This window comes from Protopterus annectens, chromosome 11.part0 (assembly GCF_019279795.1).
Source record: "Protopterus annectens isolate FY-2018-M chromosome 11.part0, PAN1.0, whole genome shotgun sequence".
NCBI lineage: Eukaryota > Metazoa > Chordata > Ceratodontiformes > Protopteridae > Protopterus > Protopterus annectens.
In genome coordinates, this window is record NC_056745.1 from 1,059,203,728 (window position 1) to 1,059,219,899 (window position 16,172).

The 16,172-nt window shown below is 35.9% G+C and overlaps 1 protein-coding gene across 1 annotated transcript in view; it reads left to right on the forward strand.

Annotated features, from left to right (window-relative positions):
• LOC122815693 (mucin-19-like) overlaps nucleotides 1-16,172 on the forward strand; it is a gene marked incomplete in the record, with an annotated part of 520,597 nt that overhangs the window by 318,855 nt on the left and 185,570 nt on the right. Inside the window, 7 exon segments of the mRNA XM_044088393.1 lie at nucleotides 33-83; nucleotides 4,324-4,353; nucleotides 4,992-5,033; nucleotides 6,167-6,193; nucleotides 6,788-6,838; nucleotides 7,816-7,842; nucleotides 8,479-8,520. Coding sequence (XP_043944328.1) covers nucleotides 33-83; nucleotides 4,324-4,353; nucleotides 4,992-5,033; nucleotides 6,167-6,193; nucleotides 6,788-6,838; nucleotides 7,816-7,842; nucleotides 8,479-8,520 — 270 coding nt within the window.

A 16,172-nucleotide genomic window follows, 5' to 3' on the forward strand; every position in this document is an offset into this window, starting at 1 on the left:
TGTATTATTTCAAATCTGTCCTTCTTCACTAGCTTCAAGCACATTAACAACAACTACAGAAACTCCACCTTCAACCTCAACAGGTAAATGCACCAATTTACTACCTGTAGTTAGACAGTTATATCAACTTACTGCTATTTGGTGTTCAGTTATATGTGACTTTTAAATCATGACTGTGTGTTTTTCATCACTACCAATTTAATGTGGCCATTAATGAAGATACAGATTACATTTTCACTAGAATATAGTGTTTACATTTCTAATTTCCTTCTTTGAACTACATTGTTCTTTAACTGCAGTACATATTGCTTTAAACAGATGTCTCCACATTTGTGTCCACCATTATGTGTGAAATGATTATCACTGATCTAAAACTAGCTTCATAGATATCAAAGGATTGGATGAAAAACACCTTGAATATTCTGTTCAAAAAGCTATCTCTTTTAAATGTGTGCTCTTGCAAAATGGGAGAATAACATACTTTTCAACATGTATGTTTGCAGATTTCTTTTGCAGTTCTTCCACTGTCTTTATATCTTATTATGGCAATGTATTTGCGATACTTCAACATAGTTATGTTTGCATGAAAGGAAGAGACTAATAAAAATATATTACATTCTTGGCATTTGTTTTCAATATATAGAACATCACCAAATTGTTTGATTATTGGCTTTTAAGGATACCCTCTCAGAAAGACAATTTTGTACAGATAACTCAGCACAAGATTAATTTAAATTTACAAACCATTGTTGTTGCATTCTGTATTTATGAAGTTTTGCTACTAATAGCACAACTTAATATAAGAAGTTTAAATTCATCATCTCCATTCACTTCTTGACTTACATGCATTTGACATACTATGTCTTACCGAAACTTGGCTAAAACCCTCTATTCAAAATCAGGAAATCACCCCTCCTGGCTATAATATACTTAGATGTGACCGCATAAGGAAGAAAGGTGGAGGCATTGCTATTATCTATAAATCTAATCTCCAAATCACCCTCTATAACGAACTTCCATCACTTGACTCCAAAGCTGAAACATTATCTATCAAGCTAAACATTAACAACAACAAATCGATTTATCTAATTTGTATGTACCTTCCCCCTGGAAATAATACTCATAGTCTAGAAAACTTACTTAGTTCACTTTCTAACCAACTTCCTCAGGAAACTATAATACTTGGTGACTTCAACATTGACTGGATGACCTGTTCATCCCAGCACCCCACCTGCCATATAAATCTTTATGGCTTCTCTCAATTAATTAACACTCCAACTAGAATCCATAAACCCACAAAAAAAGAAACAACTCTTGACTGGATCCTTACTAATAACCACCCAAACATGTACTCTCCAGGAACTCTTCCCGATAATATTAGTGACCATATGCTCACATATGTTATTAGACAAAAATCACATATCCCAACTACCCATAAACTAAAGGTGTCTCGCTCAAACAAATTCTTTAACCCTGATAAGTTCCTGACTGAATTGAATGCATGTGACTGGTCTCCAATTACTACCCTCGAACTAAACGAAGCAGTGGCCTATTTTAATACCAACTTCCTAAAAATCCTTGACTATCATGCTCCCATTCGTTCTACTAGGATAAGAACGAAAGCAGCCCCGTGGCTTACTAAGCAAACTAAACAAAAAATGCTCCTTAGAAACAAAATTTGGGCTAAATGGAGAACTACCAAAAGTACATCTGATCACCTACTCTTTAAGCAATTAAGAAATGCCACTAAGAAGGATACTCTTTCTGACAAAAAGGAATATTATCTTCACCTTCAACAAACTAATCAACAATCCCCCCAAAAATTTTGGACAGGTATTAACAAACTTCTTAAACCAGGCCATTCAACTACTCCTACCCCTACAGGCTTTAACCTCAACAACTCCACCCTAATCCCAGATGCCTTTAACAAGTATTTTACAGAAGCCATTCAAACACTAGCTAATTCATTACCCTCTTCCACTACCTCCTTACCTAATACCTCTAACACCTCATCCAATGCCTTTTATATTCAGCCAGTTCCTTCATCCCTTATTTATAAGTTTCTCAAGAAACTTAAACCTTGCACCCCATCCGCTGACCAACTCCTATCAGAATATCTTCAAATCGCTGCAAAAGCTATTTACTACCCCATATCCATTCTTATTAATAGGACTATCTCTGAAGGAAAAATCCCCACCTCATGGAAAATATCTTATATAATACCTCTACATAAAGGGGGCTTCTCTATTGAGCTCTCAAACTTTCGCCCTATTGCCTTACTCTCTCCATTAGCAAAGATTATGGAAAGATGCATACATAAACAAATTCTTAACTACCTTCTACAAAACAAACTTCTAGCCAATAGTCAACATGGTTTTAGACCTTCCCACAGTACTACAACTGCCCTCCTTTCCTTCTCTGATGCCATAAATAATAATAGGAACAACAATCTCTTCTCATCAGCATTATTCCTAGATCTGTCAAAGGCCTTCGACATGGTTAACCATAATATACTTCTGGACAAACTAAATCTCTATTCACTTGGCTCACAAACTCTTCAATGGTTTAGGAGTTACCTCCAAAATAGGCAACAAGCAGTGCTATGGAACAACACCCTATCCTCCTTACTTCCAGTAAACATTGGGGTTCCACAAGGCTCAATCCTAGGTCCCCTTCTTTTTTCTTTATTTATTAATGACCTTTATCTGAATATACCCCAAGCCATCTGCATTCAATATGCTGATGACTCAACTCTTATCTGTGCTGCTAATAACATCTCCTCCCTCCAGTCCCTCACCCAAACAGTCTTCCATAATGTAGAAAAATGGTTTCTGGAACAATCCCTCCTTCTTAATCCCAAAAAAACAAAACTTCTTCTCTTTACCCCTACAAACAAATCACCAACACCTTTCTTCACTATCTCCTCTAACAACACTACCTGTATTAGTCCAGATATGACCACTCGCCTATTAGGTGTAACCATTGACAACCATCTTAATTTTGATGACCACATTAACAACACCATTAAATCTGTTAACAAAAAAATCGGTACTCTCTACAGAATTAAACCCTTTCTTACCCCAACTGCTAGAAAAACAGTGGCCCAGACCCACCTGATCTCCACCCTTTTCTATGCCTCTGCTATATATACAAACTTGTCTAAAAATAACATCACCAAACTTTCTACCTGTTACAATAGTATTACTAGATTCATTACTGCTACCCCTTTTAGAACCCACCATTGTCTTAACCTCAAGCAACTAGATTGGTTAGAACTCAACAACCACATACTCTATCAACAATTAATTCTCATTCATAAAACCCTTTACTATCCTGATGCTACCCCTAGCCTTACAAAACTGATTTCACCTTATAAAAACCTAGCCACACTACGCTCAGCTAATAAACTCCTTGTAGCCTTAACCAAATCAAAGAATAAAGCTGGGGACTCATTATTTTCAAATTCTGTCGGGAAGATCTGGAATCAACTACCTCAGGAAATAACAAACCTAGACTCTACATCCCTTTTTAAAAGACATATCAAAGAACATCTTAAAACTCAATGGCTGTGTCCTTGTGCTAATCCTGACTGAAATTACTTCTCTATTACTCCCAACTTCCCCCCCCTTGCCCAACTATCCCTCTAAAAAAAAACTTTTTTTTTTACTTTTGACAGTATTATCTTTGAGAATGTCACTAACATTTTTCATCTTCCCTCCACCATGTTATCATATCTTAAATTTTTTTTCTGTATCTAACTGCTGAATGTTGCTTACCTTGTAATCCTATTATTAACCAACTATTTTCTGAAAAATTGATTCTGCTTGATTTTTGTTTCCATTAATTTTGTATAAGTCCACCCTTGAACTTATGGTATTTTGCTTAATATTTTTAATGTTAATGATTGTTTACTTCTTGTATTTGGAGCTTTTCTCCCCGGGCCTCTACTGAAAACGGATATTTGTCCAGTTAGACTAGCCCGGTCAACAAATGTAAAATAAAATAAAAAATAAAAAATAAATAATAAAATAAATAAAAATTGTCCTCATGATTTATAGAAATTAAAGTTAAAACAGACCTATATTTGCTTAATTTGAATGGAATTTCACCATTAAGTGCACTATTGGCATTCACAATATAATGGTAATCCTTTATTAAAGCTGAATGTATCATCACATTTAGTGAAGGTGGAGATGTCAGATAATCCTGTACTATCAATGCTAAAGATGCTTTGTATCAGTATTTTTCTCATCTAAATGTTTGTAAAATGTATTCCCTGTGATTTATAAGAAGCTAATCATGGCATGTTGTTTTGATTGACAGCAACAACAACAACTACTACTCCAGCTTCAAGTAAGCCATTATGTTTGTTTTTTTTTTAATTAATAAATTGTATTAAAATGAGTTGAAATGTAGATGTAAAAAGGAATTGTTGTTGCTGTTTCTTAAACACTATAAAACCTGTGGTAAACTGTAGTTTTCTTGTCTAGGGACAAATAGAAAAAGGTAAAGAGGGGGAAAAGAAAACATTTTATGTGCTATTCATTTCTTCAAAACCTTTTACATTTGTATATTTAAACTTTGTTTCCTAATGAATGCTAAAGGGTTGAGTAGAAATGGACTAGTTTGTACGTATAACAGGTGTGTGGCTAAATATGGGGTACAAAATATCTTTAATATGCAATAGTGGAATTTGAGCTTGATACCTTTTTCTAATATGGATTAGAAGAAAATATATTAGCCTCTAGTATTCTTTCATGTGAGGAAATGTCAGATGAGCAATTGCGATTTATGTTACTCTAGATTTTCATTCCATGTATTATTTATTCATGTTTCCGTGTTTTTGCTAGATTTACCACTTAATAGTGGTACCTTTTTCTTGTTTTTGTGCACCTTTATGGTTTTAGAAAAAATATGTTAAAAATTAATGTCAGCAACAAAACATCATGAATGATATGAAAGTTAAATGGAGTTGTTTCTTTCCTAACCAGCTTCAAGCACTTTAACCACAACTTCACCCTCCACCTCAACAGGTAATGCATGAATTTACTTCTTTTCAATCACAGACTTGCATCATTATCAAGACAACTCTAAGGAAATGGCTTTTGGGTAGTTTTACAGTTAATATGTACTGTATGTTTTTCTCTTCTATCTAATCTGGCCATTAATGAAGATTCACCTTACATTTCCTTCATAAGAATCTGTTACTATTTATACATCCTGCTTTCACTGATCATCTCAGTTAATTGGAGCACCTATTGCTTTAGTCACATCTCTCTTCAACTACACCCTCCTTCCCACTAGTGAAAACGTTAATTGACTTGAAGAATTTGCTTGAAGAATAATGAGAACAATGCTAAAATTGCTATTTCATTTTTAACAAATTTGGTCTGCAAAGTATAACTGGGGCTTGCTTCCTAATATTTATGTTGCCAGATTTGCTTTCATGTATCCAGAGTTATCTATTTCATAATGAAGTTTCAGATTACCTTTCCCTTTAGCTTAGGCAAAGTAACTGCTTATGAGGCAGATAAGATGATCTGGTCTAAAACTTGTCAGCCTCAATGTCTTATAAAAACATCACTGATGCTAGTCTTTATTTCAGCCGTTAAAACACTTTCAGAGAATCCTACCTTGAAATATCTAAATATTGATGAACAAAATCTGTGTAAATCATTCAGCCACATTTGTATTTAGTTGTACAAATAAGAGTAATTGAATTTCACAGCTTAATAATTCTTATAATTTATCCATCTCTTCATAAGGAAAAGTCTTCCAATGTAGCCGTTTTCCTTGCTGGCATTTGCTGCTCTAGAAATCTTATAACATTTGTTTTGCATATACATTACTCATTTTTATCACCCATTATAATTGCTAATACATTTGAAAAATGTTTTAATCTGTCACACATTTATTATTTTTAAGTAAATCTTGAAACATTTTCCCCTATTGTTAAATACAATTTTATTTAAAAAAAACAAAGGTGATCTTTCCTTAAAACTGAATGTAGAATCACATTATAGTGCAGGTGCAGGTGGCATATAAATACATGAGAGCAATGCTTTTGCTGCTTTTATCAATATCTGATCTCTCCTAAGTATTTTTAATGTGCACTTAGTTGTTATTTTTTAAGAAGCTGACATTGGCCTTCAATTTTCATTCACAGTAACAAGAACTACTACTGCAACCTCAAGTAAGTTATAAAACACTATTTTTCAAATTATGGTAGAATTTCTTCAATTCCATTTGATAGAAATTATTAATATATCTTTTTTAAGCTGTTTAACATATGGGAAAATGAATATTGCAGGACGAGAATTAAATAGCCAACATTTTGATGTAAGAAGTAAAATGGAATATTGATTATGTTATATCCATGTGCTCTAATTATACTGTGTGGTTCTCCTACATCAAAATAAAATATGAATGCCAGGATCCTGAGAAAATATGTGTGACCTATTGTATATTATACTTTTGCAGTTGAAAAATGCGGGTGACAGAATTTCTTTAATTAGCTGAAGGTCCCCAGGCATTTTAACTTTCATTATCCTGTATTGTAAGAAAGTATGAGTTGGCCATACATTAATTCTGTGAAATCAGGTTGTAAGACTAAATTATATTTCTTCATCCTCCATAAATTATGCTGTATTCACCTCTAAACGGGGTCAACTTTTATTCCTGTTTTACACATCTGTATCCCCTTAGAGACATTAGGATCAAAATTAGTATTTTGGGATGAAACATTGTATATGAAGTAATGAATTATTTCAAATCTGTCCTTAACTAGCTTCAAGCACATTGACAACAACTACAGAAACTCCACCTTCAACCTCAACAGGTAAATGCACCAATTTACTACCTGTAGTTAGACAGTTATATCAACTTATTGCTATTTGGTGTTCAGTTACATGTGACTTTTAAATCATGACTGTGTGTTTTTCATCACTACCAATTCAATGTGGCCATTAATGAAGATACAGATTACATTTTCACTAGATTATAGTGTTTACATTTCTAATTTCCTTCTTTGAACAACATTATTCTTTAACTGCAGTACATATTGCTTTAAACAGATGTCTCCACATTTGTGTCCACCATTATGTGTGAAATGATTATCACTGATCTAAAACTAGATTCATAGATATCAAAGAATTGGACGAAAAATGCCTTGAATATTCTGTTCAAAAAGCTATCTCTGTTATATGTGTGCTCTTGCAAACTGGGAGAAAAACATGCTTTTCAACATGTAGGTTTGCAGATTTCTTTTGCAGTTTTTCCACTGTCTTTATATCTTATTATGGCAATGTATTTACGATACTTCAACGTAGTTATGTTTGCATGAAAGGAAGAGACTAATAAGAATATATTACATTGTCGGCATTTGTTTTCAATATATAGAACATCACCAAATTGTTTGATTATTGGCTTTTAAAGATACCCTCTCAGAAAGACAGTTAATTTTGTACAGATAACTCAGCACAAGATTAATTTAAATGTACCAACAATTGTTACATTCTGTATTTATGAAGTTTTGTCCTCATGATTTATAGAAATTAAAGTTAAAACAGACCTATATTTGCCTAATTTGAATGGAATTTCACCATTAAGTGCACTACTGGCATTCACAATATAATGGTAATCCTTTATTAAAGCTGAATGTATCATCACATTTAGTGAAGGTGGAGATGTCAGATAATCCTGTACTATCAATGCTAAAGATGCTTTGTATCAGTATTTTTCTCATCTAAATGTTTGTAAAATGTATTCCTTGTGATTTATAAGAAGCTAATCATGGCATGTTGTTTTGATTGACAGCAACAACAACTACTACTCCAGCTTCAAGTAAGCCATTATTTTTGTTTTTTTTTTTAATTAATAAATTGTATTAAAATGAGTTGAAATGTAGATGTAAAAAGGAATTTTTGTTGCTGTTTCTTAAACACTATAAAACCCGTGTTAAACTGTAGTTTTCTTGTCTAGGGACTAATAAAAAAAGGTAAAGAGGGGGAAAAGAGAATATTTTATGTGCTATTCATTTCTTCAAAACCTTTTACATTTGTATATTTAAACTTTGTTTCCTAATGAATGCTAAAGGGTTGAGTAGAAATGGACTAGTTTGTACGTATAACAGGTGTGTGGCTAAATATGGGGTACAAAATATCTTTAATATGCAATAGTGGAATTTGAGCTTGATACCTTTTTCTAATATGGATTAGAAGAAAATATATTAGCCTCTAGTATTCTTTCATGTGAGGAAATGTCAGATGAGCAATTGCGATTTATGTTACTCTAGATTTTCATTCCATGTATTATTTATTCATGTTTCCGTGTTTTTGCTAGGTTTACCACTTAATAGTGGTACCCTTTTCTTGTTTTTGTGCACCTTTATGGTTTTAGAAAAAATATGTTAAAAAATGTCAGCAACAAAACATCATGAATGATATGAAAGTTAAATGGAGTTGTTTCTTTCCTAACCAGCTTCAAGCACTTTAACCACAACTTCACCCTCCACCTCAACAGGTAATGCATGAATTTACTTCTTTTCAATCACAGACTTGCATCATTATCAAGACAACTCTAAGGAAATGGCTTTTGGGTAGTTTTACAGTTAATATGTACTGTATGTTTTTCTCTTCTATCTAATCTGGCCATTAATGAAGATTCACCTTACATTTCCTTCATAAGAATCTGTTACTATTTATACATCCTGCTTTCACTGATCATCTCAGTTAATTGGAGCACCTATTGCTTTAGTCACATCTCTATTCAACTACACCCTCCTTCCCACTAGTGAAAACTTTAATTGACTTGAAGAATTTGCTTGAAGAATAATGAGAACAATGCTAAAATTGCTATTTCATTTTTAACAAATTTGGTCTGCAAAGTATAACTGGGGCTTGCTTCCTAATATTTATGTTGCCAGATTTGCTTTCATGTATCCAGAGTTATCTATTTCATAATGAAGTTTCAGATTACATTTCCCTTTAGCTTAGGCAAAGTAACTGCTTATGAGGCAGATAAGATGATCTGGTCTAAAACTTGTCAGCCTCAATGTCTTATAAAAAACATCACTGATGCTAGTCTTTATTTCAGCCGTTAAAACACTTTCAGAGAATCCTACCTTGAAATATCTAAATATTGATGAACAAAATCTGTGTAAATCATTCAGCCACATTTGTATTTAGTTGTACAAATAAGAGTAATTGAATTTCACAGCTTAATAATTCTTATAATTTATCCATCTCTTCATAAGGAAAAGTCTTCCAATGTAGCCGTTTTCCTTGCTGGCATTTGCTGCTCTAGAAATCTTATAACATTTGTTTTGCATATACATTACTCATTTTTATCACCCATTATAATTGCTAATACATTTGAAAAATGTTTTAATCTGTCACACATTTATTATTTTTAAGTAAATCTTGAAACATTTTCCCCTATTGTTAAAAATAATTTTTATTTAAAAAAAACAAAGGTGATCTTTCCTTAAAACTGAATGTAGAATCACATTATAGTGCAGGTGCAGGTGGCATATAAATACATGAGAGCAATGCTTTTGCTGCTTTTATCAATATCTGATCTCTCCTAAGTATTTTTAATGTGCACTTAGTTGTTATTTTTTAAGAAGCTGACATTGGCCTTCAATTTTCATTCACAGTAACAAGAACTACTACTGCAACCTCAAGTAAGTTATAAAACACTATTTTTCAAATTATGATAGAATTTCTTCAATTCCATTTGATAGAAATTATTAATATATCTTTTTTAAGCTGTTTAACATATGGGAAAATGAATATTGCAGGACGAGAATTAAATAGCCAACATTTTGATGTAAGAAGTAAAATTGAATATTGATTATGTTATATCCATGTGCTCTAATTATACTGTGTGGTTCTCCTACATCAAAATAAAATATGAATGCCAGGATCCTGAGAAAATATGTGTGACCTATTGTATATTATACTTTTGCAGTTGAAAAATGCGGGTGACAGAATTTCTTCAATTAGCTGAAGGTCCCCAGGCATTTTAACTTTCATTATCCTGTATTGTAAGAAAGTATGAGTTGGCCATACATTAATTCTGTGAAATCAGGTTGTAAGACTAAATTATATTTCTTCATCCTCCATAAATTATGCTGTATTCACCTCTAAACGAGGTCAACTTTTATTCCTCTTTTACACATCTGTATCCCCTTACAGACATTAGGATCAAAATTAGTATTTTGGGATGAAACATTGTATATGAAGTAATTAATTATTTCAAATCTGTCCTTAACTAGCTTCAAGCACATTGACAACAACTACAGAAACTCCACCTTCAACCTCAACAGGTAAATCCACAAATTTACTACCCGTAGTTAGACAGTTATATCAACGTATTGCTATTTGGTGTTCAGTTACATGTGACTTTTAAATCATGACTGTGTGTTTTTCATCACTACCAATTCAATGTGGCCATTAATGAAGATACAGATTACATTTTCACTAGATTATAGTGTTTACATTTCTAATTTCCTTCTTTGAACAACATTATTCTTTAACTGCAGTACATATTGCTTAGAACAGATGTCTCCACATTTGTGTCCACCATTATGTGTGAAATGATTATCACTGATCTAAAACTAGATTCATAGATATCAAAGAATTGGACGAAAAATGCCTTGAATATTCTGTTCAAAAAGCTATCTCTGTTATATGTGTGCTCTTGCAAAATGGGAGAATAACATGCTTTTCAACATGTAGGTTTGCAGATTTCTTTTGCAGTTTTTCCACTGTCTTTATATCTTATTATGGCAATGTATTTGCGATACTTCAACATAGTTATGTTTGCATGAAAGGAAGAGACTAATAAGAATATATTACATTGTCGGCATTTGTTTTCAATATATAGAACATCACCAAATTGTTTGATTATTGGCTTTTAAAGATACCCTCTCAGAAAGACAGTTAATTTTGTACAGATAACTCAGCACAAGATTAATTTAAATGTACCAACAATTGTTGCATTCTGTATTTATGAAGTTTTGTCCTCATGATTTATAGAAATTAAAGTTAAAACAGACCTATATTTGCTTTATTTGAATGGAATTTCACCATTAAGTGCACTATTATAGGTTCATAGGTTCATACTAGGCTATCTGCCCTAGGGCATTTATAAGCCTAGCCAGAGTTGTGTGGCTTTTACCACCCCTTAGGTTGAAGAATACTATACCCATTAGTTTGCCGTGCCTCTGTCCAGCAGTGATACAGAGATGATCCCTGGGGTAAACCTACGATCTCCCATCCACTGGTCAAGATTCCTCTTGAACAGAGCCAGCAAGGTGCTCTGTCTTACATGGACCGGGATTCTGTTCCACAGCATAGGGAGTCTCTGGGTGATGAATCTGTCTCTCCAGCATGTCCTATTTATATCCGTGTTAAGGTTTAAGTCTCTTGCTCTTGTGGCTCTGGTGGATTTGAATTTTTTGAGGTGGAGCATGTCCATTAATTCCGGGTTGGACATGGCCTTGTATGTCAGGCACAGGTCACCTCTGAGCAGACGGTATGCGACTGAATAGAGCTGGAGTTTCTTCAGTCGGGCAGCATATGGCATATTTTTGAGCCCCTTTATCCTTTTGGTGAGGAACTTTTGGGGTCTTTCCAATTGCTTCAGGTGTCGGGTAAGATACATTCCAAATGGGGCATTGTACTCAATCATTGGTCTGATAAGTGAAGAGTACAGGGAACAATGACCTCCCTTGATCTGGATGTGAATCCCTTCATAATCAGGTGGGCAATGTAGAAGGTCCTCCTAACCACTTTGGCAATGTGAGTGTCAAAAGAAAGGTTACTGTCAACTTGGGTCCCCAGGTCCCTGATAACCTCTTCTGTGCTTAATGGATTGCCACCTATGTGGTAACTTGGGGTTACCTTGTTTTTACCAAAGGGTATGACTATACATTTTTTGGTGTTTAGCTTAAGGCCATGGCTCTGGCACCAGTTATCCATTTCTATGAGACCTCTCTGAAGGATATCTGTGTCTGATGGATTTTCAACTATGATGCCCAGTTTGCAGTCATCTGCAAACTTTGTCAGCCACAATCCTCCTATGTTTGCCTGCACTTCTGAAAAGTAGATGCCGAACAAGAGGGGGCCCAGGACTGAGCCCTGTGGGACACTGCTTGTGACCGGCTTGGAGTCTGACATGGCACCAGCAACTCTAACCCTGTGGGTTTTGTCCTTGAGCCAGTTTGCAACCCATCTTGTGACATATGGGTTTACATTTAAGCTGGTGAGCTTTTCTATGATACCCGAGTGGGGTATTGTGTAAGCTTTGCAAGGTCAAGGTAGGCTGTGTGAACTGCCTTACCCTCATCAATGGCCTTGGTGACTGTTTCAAAAAAGTCGACCAAGTTCAAGAGGCATGATCTGCCCTTGACAAAGCCAAATTGGGTAGGATCCAATGTCTGTAGGTCCCCTATGTCTTTATTTATGAGTTCCATTATGATCCTCTCCATAGCTTTGCAGACCAGGCTTGTTAAGCTTATGGGGCGGTAATTACCAGGGTCCGTAGAAGCACCGCCTTTGTGGAGTGGGACCACAGTTGCCATACGCCACTCTTTGGGTACATATCCTGTGGTAAGGCTAAGATTAAACAGAAGCCTTATGTGTGGGTTTAGTTCCTCATTGAGTTCATGTAGCACACAGCCGGGGACACCATTCGGTTCCATTGATGCTGTGTTTTTAGCTTTAGAGAGAGCAGCTCTCACCTGGGCATTTGAGATGATTGGGATGCTACACTCTGCTGGGATAGATATTTCCCCTTTTGGGGGGGAGGGAGGGGAGAAATTTTCACTGAACCTGTCTGCCAGTATGTTTGCAATGTCTGTGGGTTCAGTGATTTTTGTATCATTTTGGACTAATTCTGAGCATATCTGGGAGTTTCCACCCAGATTTCTAACATAGCTAAAGAAGGCCTTATGATTGTCTTTTGAGTCCTTGGCGATTTTTCTCTCAAAGTTGGCCTTGGATGATTTTATGAGCGATCATAGTTTTTTACTAGTATTGATCAGAGATGTCTTCCCTTTTAGGGATTTTGCTCTATCTTGTATTAGATTTCTCCTCTTGTTGTAAAGTTTGTTTATGGCTGGGGTCCACCAGATCGGGCGCTTGCCTTTGGTGGAAAGGGTCTTGATTTTATTTGGGATTGCTTGATCCATGCAATCCTGGAGGTGCTCGTAGAAAGCATTTGTAAGGGATTCAGCAGCATGGGTTGTGGTTTCCAATGGCTCAGGGGCCTTGAAGGATACCACACCAGTCTTAAGAAGTGTGAAGTTGGCTTTTGAGAAGTTCTTCACTGTGGTCTTTTTTGTTAGGGGTGGGGGCGGGATGTGGATCTCCAGTGTGATTAGTTTATGGTCTGATCTCACCAATGAGGGATATACTTCCAGTGTGAAGCATTTTGTCCCCATGTTTGTGATGATCAGGTCTAGTATATTTTCACCTCTTGTGGGAATGGTGACAAGTTGTTCCATAGCATTTGAGTTTATGAACTCCAGGAACCTTTGGGCTAGGGTATTGGGGCTTGAGTAATGTTCCCAGTCTATGTTTGGGTAGTTGAAGTCACCCAATATGATGGTGTTTGGAGAGACATTTATACTCTCCAGTGTCTTCAGGAAGGCTGTTTGGGGTTCCTGAGTTTGAGAGGGTGGCCTGTAACATGCTACAAACTGTAGAGCAGTTTTGCCTATGGTTAATTGCACCTGAATGGTCTCTGATGCCGTGAGTTGCCACCAGCCTGGAGGTGTGGGTATCCTTGATGAATATGGATACACCCTCCTTTTGTGGTACGGTCCGGTTTGGGTCGGAGCAACGCATGATATGAGGTAAAACCTGATAGTGCCGGGGTGCTCTCAGGAGCCTTGAACCAGGTTTCAGTCACAGCACAGACATCAATGTTCTCCATACTGAGGAGGGCTTCGAGGGCATGCATCTTGAGATTTAGACTTCTGGCATTGAGCAGCATTACCCTTAGATTTTTTTCCATTATTGTTTTCTAGGGTGGTGGGTTTAGAATTTCAGCCTTGTCTAAAAAAGGCACTATGGGGGTGGCAAGAGCCTTTGCCAATATCCGGAAACCCAGGAGTGACAGGTGCAAGCCATCCCTTGCGAAGCAGCATGGCTTGTCAAGCATGTCATTCCAGGCAGACAGACATTGGATCCCCTTAGAATGACACCAGAAATTAAGCCAATTATTAAAACTGATCATTTTGTCTCTGTATTGTGGCATCATTCTTGGTGAAGGTAGGATACTGCTCAGGGTCAGGGTCATACCAGCCTGGGCTACATAATCTGAGAGCTCCTTTATGTCTCTTTTCATGTAGTCCAGGGAGGTACGTCTCAGGTCATTCACACCGGCATGGACAATGACTGAGTCATACTTGTACTTGCTGTGGAGTGACCTGAATGCTTGTGTTATGTGGTGGATTCTAGCGCCCGACAGGCAGCTTACTGTGACCCTCTCCTTGTTCAGTCTGGTGAGTGGGACGTCAGTGTGTCTGACTATGGAGTCACCTATGACAAGTGGATTTGGCATTGTGTTTGGCCTTAAGGGCTGTGACTGATTTGCACACTGACTTTGTGATCTATGTGTTGCTTGTGTTATGTCATGAGGTGGCAGTTGTTTGGGTGTCTGCTTTGGAGGCCTCTGCTGTTTTGGTAGATTTTTGATCAGTGCCTCTGAGTATGTCTTTGTGTGTTTATGTGTTTGATTTGTAGTTGTGATAGTTCTATGTGAGACTGGGTTTATGGTGTGTGTGGTTACCTTCTCCTCCTGTCTGGTTTTGCCAGTCCTGAGTTGAGAGAGCTCAGCCTCCAGTTTGGCTATATAGTTGCATCTCTCGCATGTATTTGTGTTTTGCGGGAGGAGGAGAGGGATGTTCAGTGTACATGAGGCAATTGTAACATTGCTGCTCAATATTCCCAGATTCACCAGCTGAGCAGGAGAGGACGCTAGCAACTGACCCTTTGACATGCTAGAAGAAATGAAAAAGTTTGCTGTGTAACTGAGTCAGAAAGAACCTATAGGGAAGTGGGTACTCAAGGGGGTTTTAAGCTAGTGAAGTACTTTGTATAATATAGAAGTGCTTTTACCTGACTAAAAATGCTTTAGGAACAAGTGCTGAGCTTTACAGATAGAGAATAGACTGTTTAGATTACAAGTAGAGCAGTTCTAAGGGAAAAAATGAAGAGCAGACTTTACGGAGACAGAAATAGTTTAATCTTGTTTAACCGGCGCTGCCCGATGGTGCTCTAGTGGCAACTCCGAGCTAAATGCAGAAAAGGCAATAAGTCAGTAGTACAGGCTAGCACACTTTAGTGGGCAGCCAAACAATTAAATTAAACAGCAAACAAACACTTTTCGACTTGAATTAGACTAATTTCGACTAAAATGTACTTTTAAGTGCAGATAATAAAAAATGCAGTAAATAACTATGAAAACAGTTAAAGCTTGCTCTAGGTAAACAGTAGAAGGTAAAACAAATATAAAAAACAGCAGGATACTTAATCAGGAAAGCAGTCGCTTTTTTTCAGTTCTCTGTAGCCAGGAAGACTCAACAGGACCATGGGTAATCCTTTATTAAAGCTGAATGTATCATCACATTTAGTGAAGGTGGAGATGTCAGATAATCCTATACTTTCAATGCCATAGATGCTTTGTATCAGTATTTTTTCTCATCTAAATGTTTGTAAAATGTATTCCCTGTGATTTATAAGAAGCTAATCATGGCATGTTGTTTTGATTGACAGCAACAACAACTACTACTACTCCAGCTTCAAGTAAGCCATTATGTGTATTTTGTTTTTTTTAATTAATAATTTGTCTTAAAATGAGTTGAAATGAATATGTAAAAAGGAATTGTTGTTGCTGTTTCTTAAACATTATAAAACCTGTGGAAAACTGTAGTTTTCTTGTCTAGGAACAAATAGCAAAAGGTAAAGAGGAGGAAAGAGAACCTTTTAACTGCTATTCATTTCTTTAAAGCCTTTTACATCTGTATATTTAAACTTTGTTTCCAAATGAATGCTAAAGGGTTGAGTTGAAATGGACTAGTTTGTATGTATAACAGCTGTGTGGCTAAATATGGGGTACAAAATATCTTTAATATGCAATAGTGGGGGGAAAAAAATTTTTCT